Here is a 20,986-nt window from a genome sequence, read left to right as displayed (position 1 = left end):
AATTACTCAAATGAAGACAGTCCAGTCTTCAAGGATTTTTACTACTGTAAGTTAACGAGGATGTGTCCTTTATGGAGAGCTCACCTGCTGATGGACACGTCACTGTAAGTGGGGCTGGATGGTAAATCAGTCCTTCCTGCAGATGGCTCCTTGTCAGCTTCTTCATCTTCTACCTTCATCACTAAGCAGCTTTTTGATTTGGCAACTTGATCTGAAGGAAGCGGAAATATACATCATCATGTCAGACAGACCGGGATGATAGAACAGTGGAAAGATGACCTGTCAAAAAGGAGTGTGGATGAAATAAAAGCCCCAGACAAACTAGTCTCCTTTTGATTTCAGATTTTAACATGTTCTCTACGGTAAGAGCAGACTTAGTCTTCTGCTATAGCATATATCCAGCATCTGACAAACTGAAAAATGTTGTGTGACTTTTGTGTGTGTTTCTATTCGCATTTTGTGTACATATTGGCAACACCACTACGTAATTTATTTATTTATTAAGTAAAAGTCCCATTTCATTTAAACCTGCAAAAGACGTACTGTTTTATCACCTTTTAAGTTAACCTGTCAGACTTGTTATCAAACTGTTGACACCAGAGCACCATTATCATTCAATTGGAGTCATGTTACCATCTGATGAAGTCAAGTCCAATATTTACCCTCTTTTAGCTCGATCGTTTATGGCTCTACCATCTCCTGGGAGAAAAATCTGGCTCTTTAGTTGCCAAAGGTTCCACCACGTTGGTGACGAGGAGGTAATGCACAATATGGTTTAAGGGCCTGCCAAGTCCGAAAACAAAGCTCACAGAGCAGTGAGACTGAATAAAAACTGTAGAGTTGCAGGCCATCTTAACAATGAGCTGAACAGCACCATGAACCTCAAGACAGCTGGGTTTAGTTTACATGTGAATGGAATGTGACACGGAAGGTAAATCAAGAGCCGCCCCCCTAAGGCACCATGTAGCGCACAGTCATGGCTGTGGAAGTCAAGGCTACTAAATGCAAATCAGGGGCGTCCAGTGTGACTTGCCCCCTCACAAAGATGGGGTCACCCTTGAGGCTGTAGATGTTTGAATCATGGCTTCAGCCTCTATTTCACAATCGTCACACCCCCAACAGCTGCTTAGTGTCTGCTTGATGAACTGGAGAACATTGGTTTGCCGAAGGCATCTACTCTCTGAGTTAAGAGGTGCTAACTGGGGAGATAGACACAGCCGTGCTGCAACAACTTAATTTTCTTTAAGGAAAAACTCTCAGGCCACCTCAGTGCTGCAGGGCTTGATTATTACTTTTTACTCTGTCTACATCTACTTTATCAAGTCAGCCACATGTGAGTCCTTTAATATGCACATATGCGACAAGCTGCATGCATACATAAAGTGTCCACCGCACGACCCAATCACCATCTGTGATTTGGACAAATGAGGCAGACAGGTGTAGGGATCTGGATTAAGAGTCACAACTTCTGTTCTGAATAACTTTAAAAATGGAGGGCTGTCTAATTCCTGCAGCGTACTGTTGACAGGACAGACAAGAGGCCTTCAGTATCAGTTTTAATGGTGTGGTGAAGGAGTTTAGCTGCTAGGCTTTATTTAGAGATAGCGTTTCTGTTTGTAATTGCACTCAAAGATAGGGTTTTTCTTTGTAAAGCGATGTTATAAATTACCAGCACATTCATGGGGTTACAACGTTTTCCACCTCACAGTCCTCCTTTCCTTCTTTGCATTTCCACTTTTACATTTTGTTAATAATAATTGTTCTCTGCATTTCCAGCCGTTCCTGAACACATGTAATCACAGCAGCACTGGTTACAGTTAATGACGCATCTTTATCCACTCCTGCCAGATGTGCACGGCAATGGAGTGAACAGTCACGTTTTAAATGTGACAAGGATGGAATTGCACGATAAATTAAACAATAGACAATGGATTAGAGACGCTGCAGAGTCGTTGTGCTGCTCAAATACAGGTGCTCTTTGGATACTTAAGGTGAATTTAGCTCATTCCATCTTATGAATGTATTATGGCGTCTTATGGAGTACGGTCGCAATCAAAAATGCTATTAAAGTAAGCCTGATTAAGTCGTAGCAAAACAATATTTTAATATTAGGAAGGTATTGAGTGTTGCAGTACCTGCAGAGAGTGTGCTTGGTTCATCCTCTCCCACCACAATGACTTCCTGTTTGATACGAGTCTGTCTGTTGGTCTCTAGGCGACCCCGAACCTGGGCGATCAGGCGAGAAAAGTCGCTGCTGTGCTGCTTCCCTGCAGGCAAAATAGAATATATAGTGGAACAGGTTGAGGTGGACAGAATTTTAAGTCTGCAGAATCTGAGGTACACAGTACTCATCAATGAGCTTTATGCAGAATGAAATGAGTTAAATGTTATAATACAGAGTTGACTGGGTGCCTTTACTGGGTGGAAAAAAATAATGTAAACAAATACCAAACTAAAATAGGCTACTGTCAAGCATGTTGATGGGAGGATATGTATAAATATTTATAACAAAAGCGAACTCATTTTTCTTTGTGAGATAAGAACATTTTATTTTCACGTGGAATTGACAAGCTCCAACCTTGAAAGGTTGTATAGATTTTGGGAAATACAAGGTTTTATTCAACACTGCAGATGCAAGCGCCGAGATGGTATCACTGTGGCAAAAACCTATTTTACGAGACGGTCGTTGCAAAGGCATAAAAGTTGGACCAACAATGAATGGAAGCAAAAAAAGGAACAGTTTAGACGGCGAGCCAAAAATCAAGAAAAAGACCACTCTCCACATAAATTTAGAGCATCTGCAAATATGTGATATTCATATAAATAAAACTGGTGAACTGAGAGAGACAGATAGAAACTGAGATAAATAAGAAAAGAGGATGTACGTTGAAATACAGCATAAACATTAGTCTGATCTCAAAGTGTTATAGTGAATGAGTTTTCCTACATTTTGACCAATCAGAGGTTAAAAAAAAAAAAAAAAAATGAAGGCATTTACATCTCTCAGAAAAATAGACAAAAACACAGCTACTGTTTTTCTTTCTTCACTGCAGCAATATGTGACAATGTATCACACCGTGAGGCTAACAGTGGGCGACCTAAACTCTAAAAGGAGAGTGGGAGATAAATACAACACATTTAGAACTCTTTGCTCATGGAGGAGCTGTGCTAACACTGACTTTTTCCTGGAATATTCATGAGCAAAGAGAAGTTTCATTCTCACACAAAGATTTAGTCTGCAGGCCTGTAAGGTCTCGCCTGGGTGCATTTTGTGAGTTCCAATTTATGGTAGAATCTCATGCAACAGATTCAGTTCACAGACATAAAGGAAACAGCAGCACTAGAACATCTTTATAGTCAGGCTTGGGGAGTAACGGACTACATGTAACGGCGTTACGTAATTAGGATGCAAAAAAGCAGTAACTGTATTCCGTTACAGTTACAGAAAAAAAAGACGTAATCAGATTACAGGTACATCTGGGAAAAAAATGGGATTATTAGTTGTATTACAATTAAAATATATGATGATGAATGATTAATAAATGTGAATGAATTAATCTAACACTTGCCAATGCGGCAATGCCATATGCACGCGCGCACACATTACTACAGTTCACTACAAGTCAGTCACAACGACGCTCTGCTCTCAAGAGAAGCCAGGCGGCTCATTATGGACTCGAGCGCTAGAGAAAAAAAAATGCTTTCACTGCGTGGAAATTTCGCCATTACTTTGTTTCTAAAGAAGTAAGAGGGAACAACATCACTGTACAGTGCAAGCTATGCTTCCCAGCTGTGCACACACTGTCATCGTCCAAGGACTCCACATCTAATTTAAAGAAACATTTGATGGTAAGCGAAACTGCGAACGTTAGCTAGCTAAACAGAAATTCTGTTAGCTAAAGTTAACATTAGTTAGCCTGCTAACCAGGCTCGGGCTGTCATTGTTTCAACTACTGCTGCTGCTGCTGCTGCTACTAGGTACTACTACTGGGTCTGTGGGTGGTGCTGCTGGTGACCGGGTTGGTACGTGTTTAGGTTTTTTGGTAGTTTTGAAGGCTCGTTTTGGTTTGCTCCCGTTTGCCCTGTTAAAATAAAGACATTACATTGTTAATACAAACTCAACACTTCCTGTGTCCGTCTCAAATTAAAAGTCCTCTAGCATAAATAGCTCAGTAGGCTTTTATTGTGAAACATTTGCACGGACTTCATCGAGGAAAACTCGTTGACTTTCGAGGGCCCCATAGGCACTTGAGATGTAGCTACTGCCACCTTGTGAGGCTTGTACGTTATAGAATTGCCTGAAAAACCTGCAGTGACTGAAATGGGTCACTAACACTTAGATCACAACAAGGTATTTAAATAGCATGATTATATTAGGAAATTGTATGGGTAATTTTGGGGGACAAATAAGTGACACACATCCTATATGTGGGGGTGTTTTACTACTGCTATTACTAGAAATAGGCCTAGTAGTTACAATAACACTAATAATAATTACTACCATTATTATTGTTATTATTATTATTTTATTATTATTATTATTGTAATATGTGATGTAATTCTCGAATACAGCTGAATAGTAAGTAGGCAAGGAATAAAACTGAATAAATCTAACATACCTTACAATTAATTAAATTTTTTATTTGCTTTATGTGTTCCTCAGAGGAAGTCTTTATTTGCATGTGTATTGAGGTAATCCAAAAGTAACTTAAAGTAATCAAGTTACATTACTTTAATATTGTGGTACTTGGATTACGTTACTGACTACATTTTTTAACAGGTAATTAGTAACTGTATCGGACTACATTTTTAAAGTAACCCTCCCAACCCTGTTTATAGTGCACTCCATCTGGCAAAAGTATTTATTTATAATAAAACTGAATTTGACATGCCCAAACTTTTGATTTTAGTCATCAATCATCCTGTTAAATACAGTCTACACGAAAACAACAACAAACCCCGTTCAGGTGTCTGACAGATTGATTTAACTACCTGAAGGTTTACCTCTTTTCAGCTATCTTAGATAATTATTGGTGCCAGAAAGTCCAAATTGGAGAGGAGAGGAAACCTTGTTATAGGTGATGTTGGGGCAAGTGACACTTGTCAATCAAGCATGCACAAACACACACACACACACACAAACACACAGACACACACATACACACACAGTTTTTAAAGTTCAACTTTTTTGTTTTAAAAAGGGGGGATTTTAGTTGAATACATAAAAAATAAAAACAAACATATCAGCAGAATGTGAAGAAATAACAGCTTTGACATTATGATGTCTATGTATGGTATTACAGACAATACCGCTAGCTGCACAGCTAACTGAGCAAACAGCAGTTAGAAGCAGTTGGCTGTTACTCCTATGATTTTCTTTTTTTTATTGCACCTTTAACTTGTGGTTAACATCCCAACTCTACTGTGGATAAAATATAAAAATAGATGAAAAAAAAAATTAAACACACTATCTTTGATAAATAGCAGCTTCTACCTCAGACGAGGGCTCGAAAACTGTTTCTATTTTTTCTTTCTTACTTTATTAACAGTGATTTGTTGCGGCTTCCCTGTGACAAATGGACTTATTGCAAGTCGCTGCAGGCACAACATTCTGTCATTTATCTAACCTATATTTAACCAGGAAAGTAGCTCTGGCTAATAAAGAGAGCACCATTCTTGCAGACATAAAAACAAACATGTAGCAATTAAGGTGAAGAGAAAGAACACATTGCTGAGTCGCTGAATATCAAACCATTCATCAACATTCAAAAGCTCTACACCAAGACGTCCTGTCTTCCATGGTGTTTTGAATCACTTTAAATGCACCAAGTGAGACCAGCGCCTGGAGAGTCAGACACTTTGGTAACTAATTCCAAACAGAGGGAGCACCACACCTTAATGCCCTTTTTCCAAGTTCAGAGCAGACTTTCGGGACAGTTACTGTCGTAGAAATAAGTCCTGGGAGCACAGACAACAACGTCCCGCTCTTTTTTGAAGGATGCAGTTATGTAGATAGGATGGAAGCAGACCAAGAATAGCCCCATAAATAACAACATGCAAATGCACAAGGATTGATGGTATCTAAGGGATTTAAAAACTGTATTAAATCTCAGCGTTCCATGCTAGACAATCCATCTCACATGGGCATTGCAAAGATGCGTGCATGTATGTAACATCACTGCAGTCCACCACAGACACGGAGTCTCCTATTCGAAGGAAAAGTAACACATGGAAATTTCTTGCTTTTCCAATTCGGTTAGGGTCAGTTTTTTTTCACTAGTTGCTGGACAAGAGGGTGAAATGCGAAGTTGGAAAGTAAAATTCATGGATTTATTGTACAGAAATACAGACTTGATGTCAGGGAATGTGATTTTTCCTTCAATGAATACATTGGGGAGGCACACATACAAATCAATCATCCCTGGGGCTAGACCCATGTAGCAGGGTTTCCAGGTTTTTCCCTTGCAGCTATTCTTGGTTGTGAGAATTTTTTCTGTATAATCAGCCACTGGTATGGTTAACGCTAAAAGAACATATTGTCACTTTAAGAAGCGGCTGCCAGCAACCCGTGGATTGGGTGTGTGAGCAAGCGCGTGTGATGCTTTTTCACCTCCCCGTCTGCTCATTCACAATTCCCAGCACTGGCAGAGTGAGTCATCCACATCCTCCTCTGATAAATCAAGAGGTTATCACAGCAGTGCAGCTATTTTTAGAATCCACCTCCTATGACTCACATCCATTTTTCAACCACTTTTTAAGTTGGGCTCTGCAGAGCTATTTCCAACCGGCTTTTCATCTCTTTCCAGCACGACAACAGGACTTCGGATAATGTTCTCTAATCCTGCTGTTCTAGGTTGACCTCTGCCCCGGGCCTGAAAACAAGGACCTGGTCTATTTCTGAGTGCATCTGTATGCGTTTGAATTGTTGCGTATGAGCTCAAACTCGGAGACTCTCACCTGACAAGTCATAATAACAATGGTTTCATCTGTATTATTAAAACTAGGGCGAGGACCTACATCATCTCATCAGTTTTACATTTTCTTCCAGCTCCTGCAGCTTAATTATTCACTGACAACAGCGATTCTGCGGGTTTCTGTTACTGGTAATGCGTCTTGGAAGGTATATGGAGTCTGGCTCCTAATAGAGGGTTTGTACACTGAATAAAGTGGACGGAGACTGCGGCTGGGCGTCACACTGAATATGCAAAATCGACATGCAGAATCTGTGAATATTGCTTCTTCAGCTTCCAGAGAGACAGTCTGTACTTCTGTACCGCATTACCCTGCTACGATTACTCAACTTTGACAAAAAAAAATTATGTCCTGCTGTTTTTTTGATGGATTTCCTCTCAAACAAGATTCAGGTCTTTGCTAGTGGATTTTCCAACCGAACTAGAAGCCCAGAAGTGGAAAAATAAAATAAAAGTGCACTGATTTGCTCTATGAGCCTGTGTCTGCTTTGAAAAAGTGTCATCCCAGGCTGTTGTTAAGAGGCCCGAAGTGTCTCTAATCTTTGGACGCTATTGAGACTGTTCCTGAGATAAAACTTCTGAAACCTTTGTAGCGCAAGTATGTGTCCTACAGAGTTCTGTCGGCAATAATTGTCTTTTTTTTTTTTAATTGCCATTTCACAGTTTGAGGTAGACGATTCAAATCGTCAAACCAGATCTTTTCAAAAGCAAAGCTGATCTGAAAACGGGACTGTCTGCGCTCATGTCAGGAGAAGTTAATACACTTTTGAATGAAATAAAACATAAACCTTCAGAGGAAAAGAACTGCGTTAGTATTCCACCTCTGCTAAGAAATGTCCTGAGGGAAACTCTGATCAAATGAGCATGAGTGTGAGGCGAGGCAAACTATATTTGTACAGCAGCTTTCAAACAAAAGGCAGATCCCAGAGCACTACAAACGGCTTTGAGAATAAATTAATAAGTCAATGAACAAGAAAATGAAATACAAGAAGATAATGGGTGAGGTTTCTTAAGTGTTGTAACAGGTAGACAGAGCTAGGGCAGTGGATGCAGAACTCATGGTTCTGCGCATATGTCTGCCTTTGAAGCCAATTCATATACAATGAGTTATACTGAAATTTATGATAAAGGAGAAAAGTTTCATGTCATTTCCTAACAATGCGACCTTGCCCTAATTGAGACACAGATGTGTTGTGTTGCCTGCTTAAATTGATGGGCTCTGTCTCTAAAAGCAGTGAACCCAATCTGATTCACAGCTGCACACTTGGTCGAACAGAGGAGCCCTCCAACACCGAGCCGCAGCTTTGTACAACTTTAGCAGGATGGAAAAAAAAAAAATCACACCATGGTGTCGTCCAATATTCATCTTTTAAGTGTTCTCAAAAATAATGGTAGCAGTAAAAAGGAGAAAGCAATATTACCAACCATTTCAGAGGACACGAAATTGGTCAATTCAACCGGAGTTCAAAAACAAATTTATATTTTGGAGGGGAGCGGTGCATCTCTCTGGAACAACAACATCAACATTGGCTCATGGTGTCAAAGGTATGATGTCAATGGGATACTAACTTTTTTTTTAATAAAATACTTATCATAAAATGTGCCCTGTTCTTCTATCAATAACTGTTTTTGTTTTGTTTTGGAACATACCTGAGGCAATCATTCGTTATGTTCAGAAGTACCTTACGCACAGGAAGAGGGTCTTCATACTGTGTTCAAAAACACCTTTCTAACAGAGTGTGTGGTTGTGCAAAACAGTTTTATCAGTCAACACTGTTGCTACTGGTTTTTAGCCGTCAGCTTGATGAGACAAATTGAGAATGAAAGTGTCCCCGAAAAGAAAAATCACTTACTATAATTTGAATGCATCTCATCAATCTCCTTCTCAGACTGATTTTTTGAGAACATCAAGACCTGTAAGAGATTGGAATTGACAAAAACATGCACATTAGCATTAACCATCAATGAATAAACCTGAGAGGTGTCACGATTCTCCAAATCCATGATTTGGTTTTCGATTTCTACATGTTTTCAGCACTGACAGCAACTCAGACTGTCAGAATGTCCCAAAGACTGACTTTTTCCTTTTCAAACTTTGAAAAAAAAAAAAAAAAAATTTGTTTTACAGCTTGATATTATCCTGGTGCTTTTTGCAGGTTAGGGTTTGACAAGTTCACATAATATTCACCAAAAACAAAGATTCCAGGGTTCAACAAAAAATACCACCCGTCAATGCTTCAACACAAAACAACAAAAGATAGAAATGCAGTTTGTTCCAAAGTCTGGTGACTCCAACCTGTCCACACTAAACCATCTTTTCAAGTAAGTTAATCAAGGATAATTGGTAATGTTATTGGCTTAGTTCAGTTCAGTTTCTCCTCTATGAGTAAACCCTGTTCTCATCAATAAAAGGATGGTTCATAGTTCAGTAGTGCAGCTGCAGGTTTCTGGTAAGCAAGCTGTGTCATCTGAAGTGTTTTTATTTCCTTGCATTTGATTGTCAAAATTGAATGCTCATTCATTGCCAATTAGATTTAAAGTCAAAATCATGACACCCCTAAACACACGACAATATTAGAACAATACTTGCAAAGAAATTGTGAAATGTCAGCTTTGTGTAAGACAGCAATTAAAAGTTCTCGGATGTAGCTGGTGACATTGACTGCATTTCTCATTTCTGCCTCCCTCCCAACTTTTATGGCACATCAAAGCCACCATCTGTCAAAACATTATTCTACAGTACCCACTGAGGTATAAAAGAAAACTCCACAGGGATAGATAATGAAACAGTTGAAGCTGTTAGACTTACAGCTTTGGCTTTCCCTTGCAGTTGAGTCCTGATCTTCTCATTTGCCTCCAACTCTTTGGCAATCTCTTCAGCTGAAAGAAAAATCTTAATTACTCACTCACGAGATACCAAATATCGCACATTACACAAATCGTAGTATTGAACACATAAAAAGGTTTGTGATCCGTGAGGACGCTGAACAAAACATCCAATAAAGAAAAATACAGCCTGAGAGGTCACCTGCATTCATACATCTTATCTACTCATGTGTTATAAAGAAAACAAATACTAAGGTTCAGAACATTAAATTGACTCATTGCTTGTTCATTTTTGGCTTCATGGTCACATTTGTTGGTGCATTTACTCATATATACAGTATGAGAGAGAGAGAGAAGTCTGAAGTCTGTCACTAGGTGTTATGAAAGCGCGATGAGCCCTAGAACCCTATGCAAGGAAAACACACAGGTCTGCAAGTGTGTGTGTGTGTGTGTGTGTGTGTGTGTGTGTGTGTGTGTGTGTAAAGTTGACTGGGTGGCAAAAACCCAATAAAAACCTTTAGATAAAGTGCAATATAAAAGTGGGTATTTACCATAAAACAATGTAAGAACACATTATAATGGGCAAGTCCTCACAGTTTTTAAATGGACTACATCGTTGGGCTAACACTGCACTCGGGTGAGTTTTTAATTATCAAATTTGTTACATTCGCTCCAGTGACGCATGCACTTCATTAAATCATCCATATTACACTTATTCTAAGTTAATCATTTTTATTTTGGGTTATTGCTAGAACAGGTTTATATGCTTTGGTGCAGAAAAACTACATCAGTTTCCACTGGAGGGCCCCTCTCCAGTATAGCCTGAGTATCTGCTCTGATTGGTCAGCTCACACACGCCTGAGCCGGCACCACTAACAACAACAAGTGCAAAACTGGGACTACTGACGAGGTGTTTCGGGAGCAGTGTTTTCTGTAGGAGAAAGGAGCTTCCGTTGGTGTGGACTCTGACATTTTATACTTTTAAGACCTTTTATAAAAACTGAAGGAAAGGAAAACAATGAAAAAGCATAAGAGGTCTCCTTTAATCAAAACCACATGTTACATAAGCATACCCACCCACTTGTGACAGCAAAGTCCAGTGTGTAGGATTAAGGGGGATCTATTGATATAAATGGAATATAATTTGTTTTCATTCATCTATAATCAACTGAAACTAAGGATCGTTGACGCTTGGCAATCTTATAATGAGTCTATATGTACAAAGGAAGTGGGGCCCTCTTCCATGAAGCCCACCATGTTGCACCATGTTTCTACAGTAGCCAGATTCTGACTCTTAGGGAGGGCCTTTTGTGTTTATTGCTGCCGCCACCAGGGAAGGTGACACTAGCAGTGTTTTGTTGATTGCCACCTGTAACCACATCTCTAGACACCACTAAATCCTGCACAATACACCTTAAAATACAGCATCATTCTCACGGCACAATGGATCTAATGCCCTCACCTGATTTTGGGTTGAGAGAATCGCACTGGGCGTTGTATATCTGGACAAAATCCCGATGTCTTTTGATCATCTGGTCTCGAGAACCCTGCACAGAGAGGTGGCACTCCTTCAGCCTCCTCTTCAGCTCCTGCATGGACAGCAGGTTGTACACCAGCTTCCCCATTGGACGCCTCGCTGGGGCAGGGGAACTGCAACTGACATATGGATTAGTTTAGTAAGTGCCCGATAATGCCGGCTAACTCCTGATGGGGATCTTTGCTCAGCTGCAATTATCTTCTATGACCGTACTAAATAAAAGTCTTGGACAACGTAAGCAGAGATGAATGATGGAAATGTATCACCCAGTGGCCACAATGGCCGAGCTCTTGACAAAATTATATTATGGTTGTGAATTGCTATTTGTCAGCACACACACTCCGATGATCCATAGCCCTCCTGCTGGACTCAAACAAGGCTGTCAAATCAAAAGGTGCTGCCTGTATCATAAATTCGCTCTTTAAAAGAATAAAAGACATTAAGTGCAAGTTATTATGGTCGGTAGCAAAAGAATCTTACTCGTGCAGGCTGGTTACATAAGGCAAGAATATTAAAACCTCTGCAATTCATCACTGTGACATCAAGATCCTCTGCATATTAAGATTTTGTAATACTAAACAAATATGACAAATCATTAACAGAACCTCATTACCGCTGCAAAGACCATTAATCACTGTGGAAAACGAAGTTTAAAAGGCCATGCACAGGGGTCATTTGAGGCCTGCTCAGTCGTCCTCTTAGATCCACACACTTCATATATGTTATATAATTTACTTGTATGAGACATTGTGTCAATTAAATGTTTAAACTGTGCTTTTGTTGTTCTGTACATGTCACATCTATTGCATGTCTGTCCGTCCTGGGAGAGGGACCCCTCCTCTGTGGGTTAGAGTTTGTTTCCTGAGGTTTCTTCTATCCCTTGTTTTCTGGCATTAAAATGATGTTGTTTTTTTCCCCAAGATGGCAAATTTTTCCTTACTCGAAGATTATGCAGTATGTAAGAGGATGTCGTTCACTGTGCAGATTGTAAAGCCCACTGAGGCAATGTAACTGCAATTATGGGCTGTATAAACAAAATTATAATTTGATTTAACATAAAAAGACTTCATCAATATGACCTTTAAAAGCCTCAATACTTTCAAGACTTTGGAGCCCACAAAGGTATTAGTATAAAAAAAAGAAAAAAACACAAAAACAAAGATGAATGCAGACTGTTGCACCTCTCCATCAATTCTAATCAATGGGTGATCTTTTAAGACTCTTAAACCTGCATCCCACCTTCCTAAAAAGCATTACAGATTGAGTCAACATGATTTACCTCCTCAAGCTTTCCTTCTTCTCTCCCCTGGTGAGACACGTGTCCAGATGTTTGTTGATAAACTGCTGTGGCACACTTACAGAACACACGGGGCACTCCACTGCAAGAAGATAAACAAGCAGATAATATTAATAGCTTGATTTAAAACAAATAAATAAAAAAAGAAAGATTTCTTGGTGCTGTGAGTCACATCTCATTCCACTGTCAATCAAAACCACTCCCTTTTGCTGCGCTCAATCAGAGAGAGTTTATATAACATCATACCACAAAATATAACACTAAAATGCCAGCATTTAGGATTCAAATGGAACAAATGAAGAGCTGATTATAAACAGCAACACCCACTGACCGATGGTAAAAGTCAATCAAAAGTCAATCATTGGTATGGTCCTCAGATAGTCCTTTGCTTTAACTGCAGACGTCACCACTGGGTTCTGCCAAAAGTATAATTTGTTAAGGTTTTTAAGACACAAGGGGAGGGTCCCCACCAGCTTTTAATACCGTGCTGCAGAAGCCAAAGAACAACAGTGAAACCAATGCAGGTTGACCAGATCCCGTCTTTGGTGCGTAGTGTTTGAATAATTCAAATTTATCTGAAGTCAGTTTTCTAAAAATTCACTTAAAATTTGATTGAACCTTGGATCAAAGTGTAGTTCTTAACTTCTGCTAATCTACAGTCGAAAGGGTTCACCTTTGATAACGGGCTTTACGTCTTGCGGTGGTGATGAGCAATGCGCCATCTGAGCTCCGGTGCTGATACTGTGTGAGTCTGTGTCCTCCTGTTTGACCGACATCAAACTCTGGAAGGACGTCTCCTCCTCATCCATCGGCTCCTCTTTCACAGCCACTCGAAGTTGAGTAGTTTCTGAATGTAGGTCACCATCATTTGCATTGTGGGTGCGTGCAGTCTGCATTTCCCCCCGCTGAACACACTGAGCAGCAGAACTGTCGTGCTGGGTTTCCTTAGTGGGAGATGTTTTAGGCCTCTTTTGGAAAAAATGACTCAAAACAGAGCTGTTACATTTCTGGCCCCTCTGTCTTGGTGTTTTGCATTTGACAGCTGAAGCTGGGGTCTTTGGCGAAATTGGAGGAGATTCAAATGTTGCTTTTGACAACTGCTGCCTGGAAGACGAAGAAAGGCAAAGTGCATGCGCGTTAAAAACGTGTGCAGCATATACACAGACAACCATGCCCATTTTAAACTTTCAAATACATCCTGATAAATAAAATCACATATTCTGCCTCTCTCACAAAACAACAAATTATATAAGTGTAAAGTATGTCTGTATTTAAAGTATATTCAGTAGTGTAGCAGACACACTGAGCCCATTAAACAAAGAAGAGCGGTATGTACCAATAAATTCTGTTGACAGTAAAGCGAACCCTTTGACGTTCACGGCACCTGCTCAATTATCTCGCTCCTTTTCTACCAAGCGAGTAAAAGTAGACACTTTGGCCACAGTCTTGGAAATGTGGAAAGCAAACAAACTGCGGCTGGGCCATTACTTGGCAATAAAACGGAACCAATGAGGTGTGTGATCCTCTGCTTTCCATATTCAAAACATATTTGTGCTAACTGTCCCCATTAGAGGAGGTTCATCCACGCACGCATACACACACGCACGCACGCCAAAGGCGGATTGCACAAAGATCTAGAAGAATTATGCTCTCCCCACAGTATTAATCTGAAACACTGAGTACAGCCAGGTACGACTATTATTGGTCACTTATTTGCAACACACTATTTTTAAATACCCAACCGTGTGTGAGAAAGCATCTAAATCAACATGACTTGCAAAACAAATCATTGCAGGTTTGATATATTCATGTATTTTTATGGTTTCTTATAGTTTCCTTTAATGGCGACTGCACTTGTTACCTAACTGCACTGATACTCAACACAACCCGGATAATTCGGCCTTACACTACAGCCATTAGTTGTAACTTTCTGCCTCATTTGAGCAAACAGGTTTTACCATCACTTTCCTTTGTCGAATGGTTCTAAATATAACTGTACCGCAGGAGTTTACAGGCTGTTGCTATAGACAACAGCCAGAAGGGCAAGTAAGACTATATTTCTTTGGATTTAGTACACTTTGTGGGGAATAGCAGGGTCTTTAAGATCACCAAAGTTATTACATTTTAAGTCACACCAGCAATGTTTAACATTATCTGCCTGCCACTTAAAGCAAGATTATGTAGGAATTGGTATTTTGTATGATTTGGTGCCCCGGAGTCCAACACCACTGTCATAAATACAAATGCCAGGTCTGTAACACTTTGTCAAATGTAACATAGGTGCTGACTACAAACAAAAGTCATTATGTTATAACAATGCTATGTGTTGAAAAACTTGTATGTTGAAGTAAACATGTATGCAACACTGTGATTCTACCCGCTCACTGAAGTTACATAGTGCAGAAAAACAGTGACAGAGACACTATTCACCCTGTTACAAGACACTGAACCATCAACATGATTCTTTACTTGTTAAAAGTTACACAATGCTTTAAAGACTCTGTAGTTAATGGAAATAGAGAACTAGTTAACAATTTCATGGATAAGACAGTAACAGCGTTGCCTCATCAAAGCATTGGCACCAAACATAAAACATATTCTATAACTCCTCTTGTAAAAATAAAATCAGGACATTTTGTTTTAAGTCTCACGGAATTTCCAGGTCTGGACCTACAGTGACCAAAATAGCCAAAAAACAGATCAATACCATCTACTTTAAATGCACCCAGTAATTTAATTATAACTGCCCTGTCATACTGATTGCCTCTACGACATGAACAATGACCTGAAGGATTTAGAACTGGGTGTTAAGTGCAAGAATAGCTTCTGCTGAACTTTAAAAGCAGGATGTAAGAGATCTTAAACACAGGTGGATGTTTGCCGATTGACACCTTTGTTACACACCATTTCATAATATGATTATTTGGAACAAACTTAACATTAGGTTAACATTATGTCGATATTTACTCAACCCTTAAATGGAATTCAAACATTGGAAACACATGAAAAGTTAAACGCATAAAAATGAACGGAGTGGGCTACAAAAAATGCCACAGAATACAGAAAGAAAAGACCATGTTAAGGTGAACCATGTCCAGAACAGTATAGGGGCACTGTGGCCCTGAAGATTAAATAATAATAACACAAGCTTACTGGGTGTGAGGAGAGACTAAGAGGTAGGTTGTTACTGTGAAAAGATAAATGTGGGGCACTGCCATAACAGCTAACAGTTTGCTAGAAAAATAGGCCTCAGGTTTAATGGCAGTAAATTAGTGCAATCAGCCAACAGCTACCCAGTGAGTGCAGTTCTCTCCACAAAGTTTTACAGGGAGAAAGAAAAGAAACAATGCACGAACACAACCGCAGAATACATAGCAACCACACGGACAGATGCTTAAGTCATTCAAATCTCTCTTCTACGAGGCCGTGCGTGTTTTTCCACAGGCACAAAATCTATCTATGACAGAAATAACTTAAAACTTAATACATTTATTATTTCGGAGCGAGTTAACTAATTCCAGAACTAAATTGTTTGGAGACACGTTTATTGTCAGATAACAACAACACTTTATGACTAAGTTGCCTATCAAGGAATCCAAGTTTTCAGCCGCTAGCGGCTAGACGACAGGAAATTAAAAACCGGCGGAAAGAGCAGTTTCCTTGAGCCACTCATTCATAACAGTGATGACAATCAGGGGGTCTAAGGGTAGAAGGGAGACCTTTCACAGTATTGATAACATCGAGGTGATTGATGAAAGGGAGAAACATCACGGCTTATTGACTCATAGCAAGACTCAGACCATTAAATCGTCATTAGCCAAGGCACTGAAGAAACTGCTCTGACCATTTTTTTTGTTTTTTTAATTTAGACAAACCTGCTGATGAACAGAAAATTAGTCGTATAATGAGTGAATAATCTGCTGATTATTTTCACAAAGAATTGATTAATTGTTTGGACTATAAAATGCTCATCACAATTGCCCAGAGCGACGTCTCCAAACTGCTTATTTTGTCCAACCAACAGTCCAAACCCCAAAGACTCTTTTATATGTTGAATGACAATGCAACGCAGCGAATCCTCACATGTATGAGTATGACTTTGACAGGTGGCCAAGTTGTACATATTGCACCATTAATTTTCTTTCAATTGCAGCTCTCTACTCCATTTCCTTTACCAGTCTCTACTTCTGAAATAGCAAGAGTTTTGCAGTGTCATTTCTTCACTGAATCACTGCAGGACAAAAAATTACCAGTCTGCTTAAGACAACCAGTGAGTGAAAGCATCTGGCTGGCCGTACCCCTGTGGGCATTGCTACCAACAACAAGTCACTCAGCGAAAAGGAAATATTTTCGTACGCTGTGATGGGTGCCACTCGAGAAAAAAAAAAAACCTCTTAAGTACCAAGACATGTCCTTTATCTGCACACCGCTCCCTGTGCCTACATCCTGCTGTAATGAAAAAAACACATCAGGCCTGAAGCGACACAACACACACAAATATGCAATACAAGGAGAACCGTGCATGACCTCAGCTGATGAAAACAAAATCCCCATTTGATTTGCAGAAAATCCTTAAATCAGAAGCTGATTACTAGCAGGTAATTAGAAGTGTTTCTCTAAAGCTGGTAATTTGAAGGAAACCGAAGTTGGTTGCCTCGTGGACATGAAAGTGTAATCCTGTCAATAACGACGGGATCCCATGAAATCACCACAATAATTGTGTTTCTATTCTGTAACAATACAAACAGGAGAGATGCTCAGTTGACACCACTGTCAATATAACAAACAGGTTTCACCTGGATTGGTAAGTAAGTCTTACTCCATGAACTTCCATTGTGTATTATTCTGTTGGTCTATCTTAGTTTAATTTATTCAATTAAACTAAATACAAAAGCTATATGATGTCGATGGCTGTAGGAAAAGGCTTGGATACTAATTATGCCATTGCTCACTAAGGACCAGTAAGCTAGTAACTTAGCATCAAATACCTGTAGTCGCTGACTTCCTATGAGGACAAATGTGGTTGGTCAGCATTAAAACCCATTATTACTGAATTGTTTACCCCGCTGACTGTAAATAACAGCTAATAGTGATGAAAAGTGCACTTCTGATACTTTACAGACACAAGCCAGTTTACCTGTTACCATTTACAATGTGTCTTGTGTTACCTTGCAGCTCGAAAGTTTACAACCAGGTCATCTAACAAACGGTTATTTCTTAGATCTTGTTCCGTCGCTTGCTAAAAGAAAAAAGGAGAAGCAAGATGTGAACGAAACCTGTGTCCTTTATCAAATGAATGCAATTATTTCTGGGTGATGACCTGTCACTGTCATCATTAATGAAGTAATGACCCTGATGATTATGCAAATGCACTCGCGGGCATAATTATGCATTCTAGTGAAATTCATACTTACTGTATTGCAAACTGGACACTGCAACTTGTAGGCAAGGAATTTTCTGATGCACAATGAGCAAACTGTGAAATAAAAATGCAAACAAAGATCACGTTGTTGTTGTTGGTGGTGGTGTTTATGATGATGACGACAAATATGATGATGATGATGATGATAATGATGTCTATCTACCAAAAAGGTAGATCATTTAATTTCTTTAATTCAAACTATTAGTGTGACAATTTGAATGAAACAATCTAGGAAACAGGAGGATTTCTTTAGAGCATGACAGCCTTCAGTCCACATATGACGAGGATCTACTGTGGCTCAATTGAGTAGCAGCCTAACAGATGCAGGCAAAGATGCTTCCACCTAAAATAAACTAGCTTTAACATGGGAAGGGGAAATCATTCGTTGTTATTATTGCAGGGACAACAGCAGATCCAGAGGGACATGAAGTTATGATGACTACAGTTTGGTTCTCCTGCTCATGGTGCTGACACATGCTACATTTCCATAATAACACACATACAGGAAGATAAGTCATCAGTTATCATCCAACTCTTATTGCGATGAAATCTGTTTCAAAAGAACCACTTTCATTTTTTCAAAAGGATCTCAACTGCCTTCATATACTTAATGCAACGGTAACTTCTCTTGAGCACCAGAGCTGCTCAGCTTGTTACTTACAGTTGTGAGAGCATTAAGTCATCATTGAGATATTGAGGAAGTCGAAGCAGATGGGACATCGAAGCAGGGTGTCAACATTCTGTTGGAGGGAGAAACAACAGTGATTAAGATAACAGTTAAAAAAAACAATAAGGTTCTGACAGGAACACAAACTGTAGAGTCCGACTGATATATCAGCTGGCCGATATTAGTATCGTGTATATGTTGTCCAATATGTGCAGATATGAAGACTATTTTTTTAAAGATACTATAATGCAGAAAAAAGTTGCTTGGGATAATTAATAATAAATAAATCCCATGATAGTTTACCGTTTCAATGCACTGATGTCCATGGTTTATTGTTTGACTGTAAAATATCCTGCCTCTGTTACGTACAGTGTGTCACAAATATTTGATACATTTGAATGCCTATTGCGGGAAAAAAAAGTGTGTGTATTGTCCGATACATCAAATTTTTACTTCCTAATATTGGTATCAGCCCCAAAAATCAAATTGATCAGGGTCTTTACTTTACATCCATTTAAAGAAAATGGCAGGAAATTACAGACCATGAACAATTTCTATACTGGTGAAACTAACCATTGATAAAACAAATAAAGATACAATTTTGATGTCGCTTATTTGAGCATTTCAATTTTCTGCTACTTTAAATATCCTCTCCACTCCATTTATTTAATGCATTTAGTTACATTACAGATTCTGATTATTTAGTGTTTATAAGCTATTAATTGTGACAAGTAACCATCAGATAGGGGTTTCGGGGCAGAACATAATGTGAGAGGACGTAATATAGAGGCAAAGTAGCACATTTTAAAAGTACTCCATGTAATCTGCAATCCGACAGAAAAATCACAGATACTGATGAGCTAAAAATGCTAAATATAGATAACTTTAGAACTGGCATAGAGTCTCAAACACATACCTGCAGATGGACACTATTTACCTAATCAACTGACAAAGCTTAGAAGACGTTACATGCCTTTTCATTTGGTCATATGTCTTTATGGTGTGTTCCACTGGGTTCACTGTGATGATACATGTTGTAACTAACAGCATCCCGGAATAAGCTTACCTAACGTGAGGTGCGTTCAGGTACATTGTTTTGATAGGGAAACATAATCAGCACGTCTCAGCCTGTTTGGTTTAACTTAAGGTTGAATGAAGTCTGACAGCGACAGAAATCTTATTCAACGTCATGTCTTGTGATCAAAATCAGAGTTGACTGTGACGTAACGTAGTGACTTAACCTAGTTACTTCATTAGCATAGTTACACCAAAGATATTTGTGTTGCCCTGCAGCTGTTTAATGACACTTAAGCACCTTTCAAGTCAGCACATACGTTGACTGTATTCAAACGAATCGGATACAAATCGTCTAGGTGCGTGTTTAGCTTTAGCTGTGTAACGTTACTCGTTAGTAAACGTTGGGGAGTGCTCTTCTATCGGGTTGTTTATGTTTTACCTTCAACGCTAGCTAAGAGAGCTAACATCGTATCTTATCGTGAGCAAAAACATTTCCGAATCTCACAACTTACTTTCAGACATGAGAGACCGGGAGGTAAATCCGCTTCGATCTGAAGGGCCATGTCTCGTAATCATCAAGGAGGTATCAAAGCTGGAAATCAAACTTTTAGCGTCAGTGATCAAACAGCAGCCAAAGTCCCGCTCGAAAGGATGCTGGGCGCGTCTGACGTCATTTGACGACTTCCGCTCAGATTGTGTGCCCGTGCTGAGGATGTTTCGCTTCAGCACAAGTCACATTCTTCAGACGCGTTTTTGTTGGAATAATTTGCTTTTACTTGTTTTTGAAAAAATGTATATAAAACAATACAGAGATGTGTGATATTTGAGTTTAGCTCATTTCAATAGATCTGTTAAAAGGTACTTGTTGAACTGGTTTAAATTGCTACAAAATGGAAAAACAAAACCCTTTCGACAGTTTACTTATTCTCTTAAACACATTTTTAGTGCCGCACAATAACATATAAATAGGCCTATGTGATAAGTTGTATGTCCTTCATGTCCTGAGCCCATGCCATTTCCATTTCCCCTTCCACAGTCTAGTGAATCCTCTGATGATGATAAATGACCTGCAACTGCAAACGACACCATCAGCAAAAAGACTGCTGCTTTTATATGGTTATCATTAATGCCTGTGCTCAGGTCCAATCACAAATATCACATATAAAATCACACTGAAATACATTTCCTCATGGCAATTCGTCCTGCAGTCTCTCTGTCAACCGCTTCCAAAACAAATGCACCTGTATAA

The 20,986-nt window shown here is 39.3% G+C and overlaps 1 protein-coding gene across 1 annotated transcript in view; it reads right to left on the bottom strand.

The window, feature by feature from the left end:
- The window catches only part of rad18 (RAD18 E3 ubiquitin protein ligase), a 30,682-nt gene extending 10,255 nt beyond the window's left edge, over positions 1 to 20,427 (bottom strand). Inside the window, 11 exon segments of the mRNA XM_030421357.1 lie at positions 85 to 211; positions 2,136 to 2,267; positions 8,825 to 8,885; positions 9,781 to 9,851; positions 11,260 to 11,447; positions 12,614 to 12,713; positions 13,305 to 13,735; positions 17,800 to 17,870; positions 18,046 to 18,107; positions 18,715 to 18,793; positions 20,250 to 20,427. Of these exon segments, the coding sequence (XP_030277217.1) occupies positions 85 to 211; positions 2,136 to 2,267; positions 8,825 to 8,885; positions 9,781 to 9,851; positions 11,260 to 11,447; positions 12,614 to 12,713; positions 13,305 to 13,735; positions 17,800 to 17,870; positions 18,046 to 18,107; positions 18,715 to 18,793; positions 20,250 to 20,300 (1,373 nt within the window). The 5' untranslated portion in view covers positions 20,301 to 20,427.
- Between the last annotated feature and the right edge of the window lie 559 nt (positions 20,428 to 20,986).

The sequence above is a fragment of the Sparus aurata genome, chromosome 6 (genome assembly GCF_900880675.1).
Source record: "Sparus aurata chromosome 6, fSpaAur1.1, whole genome shotgun sequence".
NCBI classification, from domain to species: domain Eukaryota; kingdom Metazoa; phylum Chordata; class Actinopteri; order Spariformes; family Sparidae; genus Sparus; species Sparus aurata.
The sequence above is the reverse complement of the archived record's forward strand: the minus strand, read 5'-3'. Positions and strand labels throughout refer to the sequence as shown.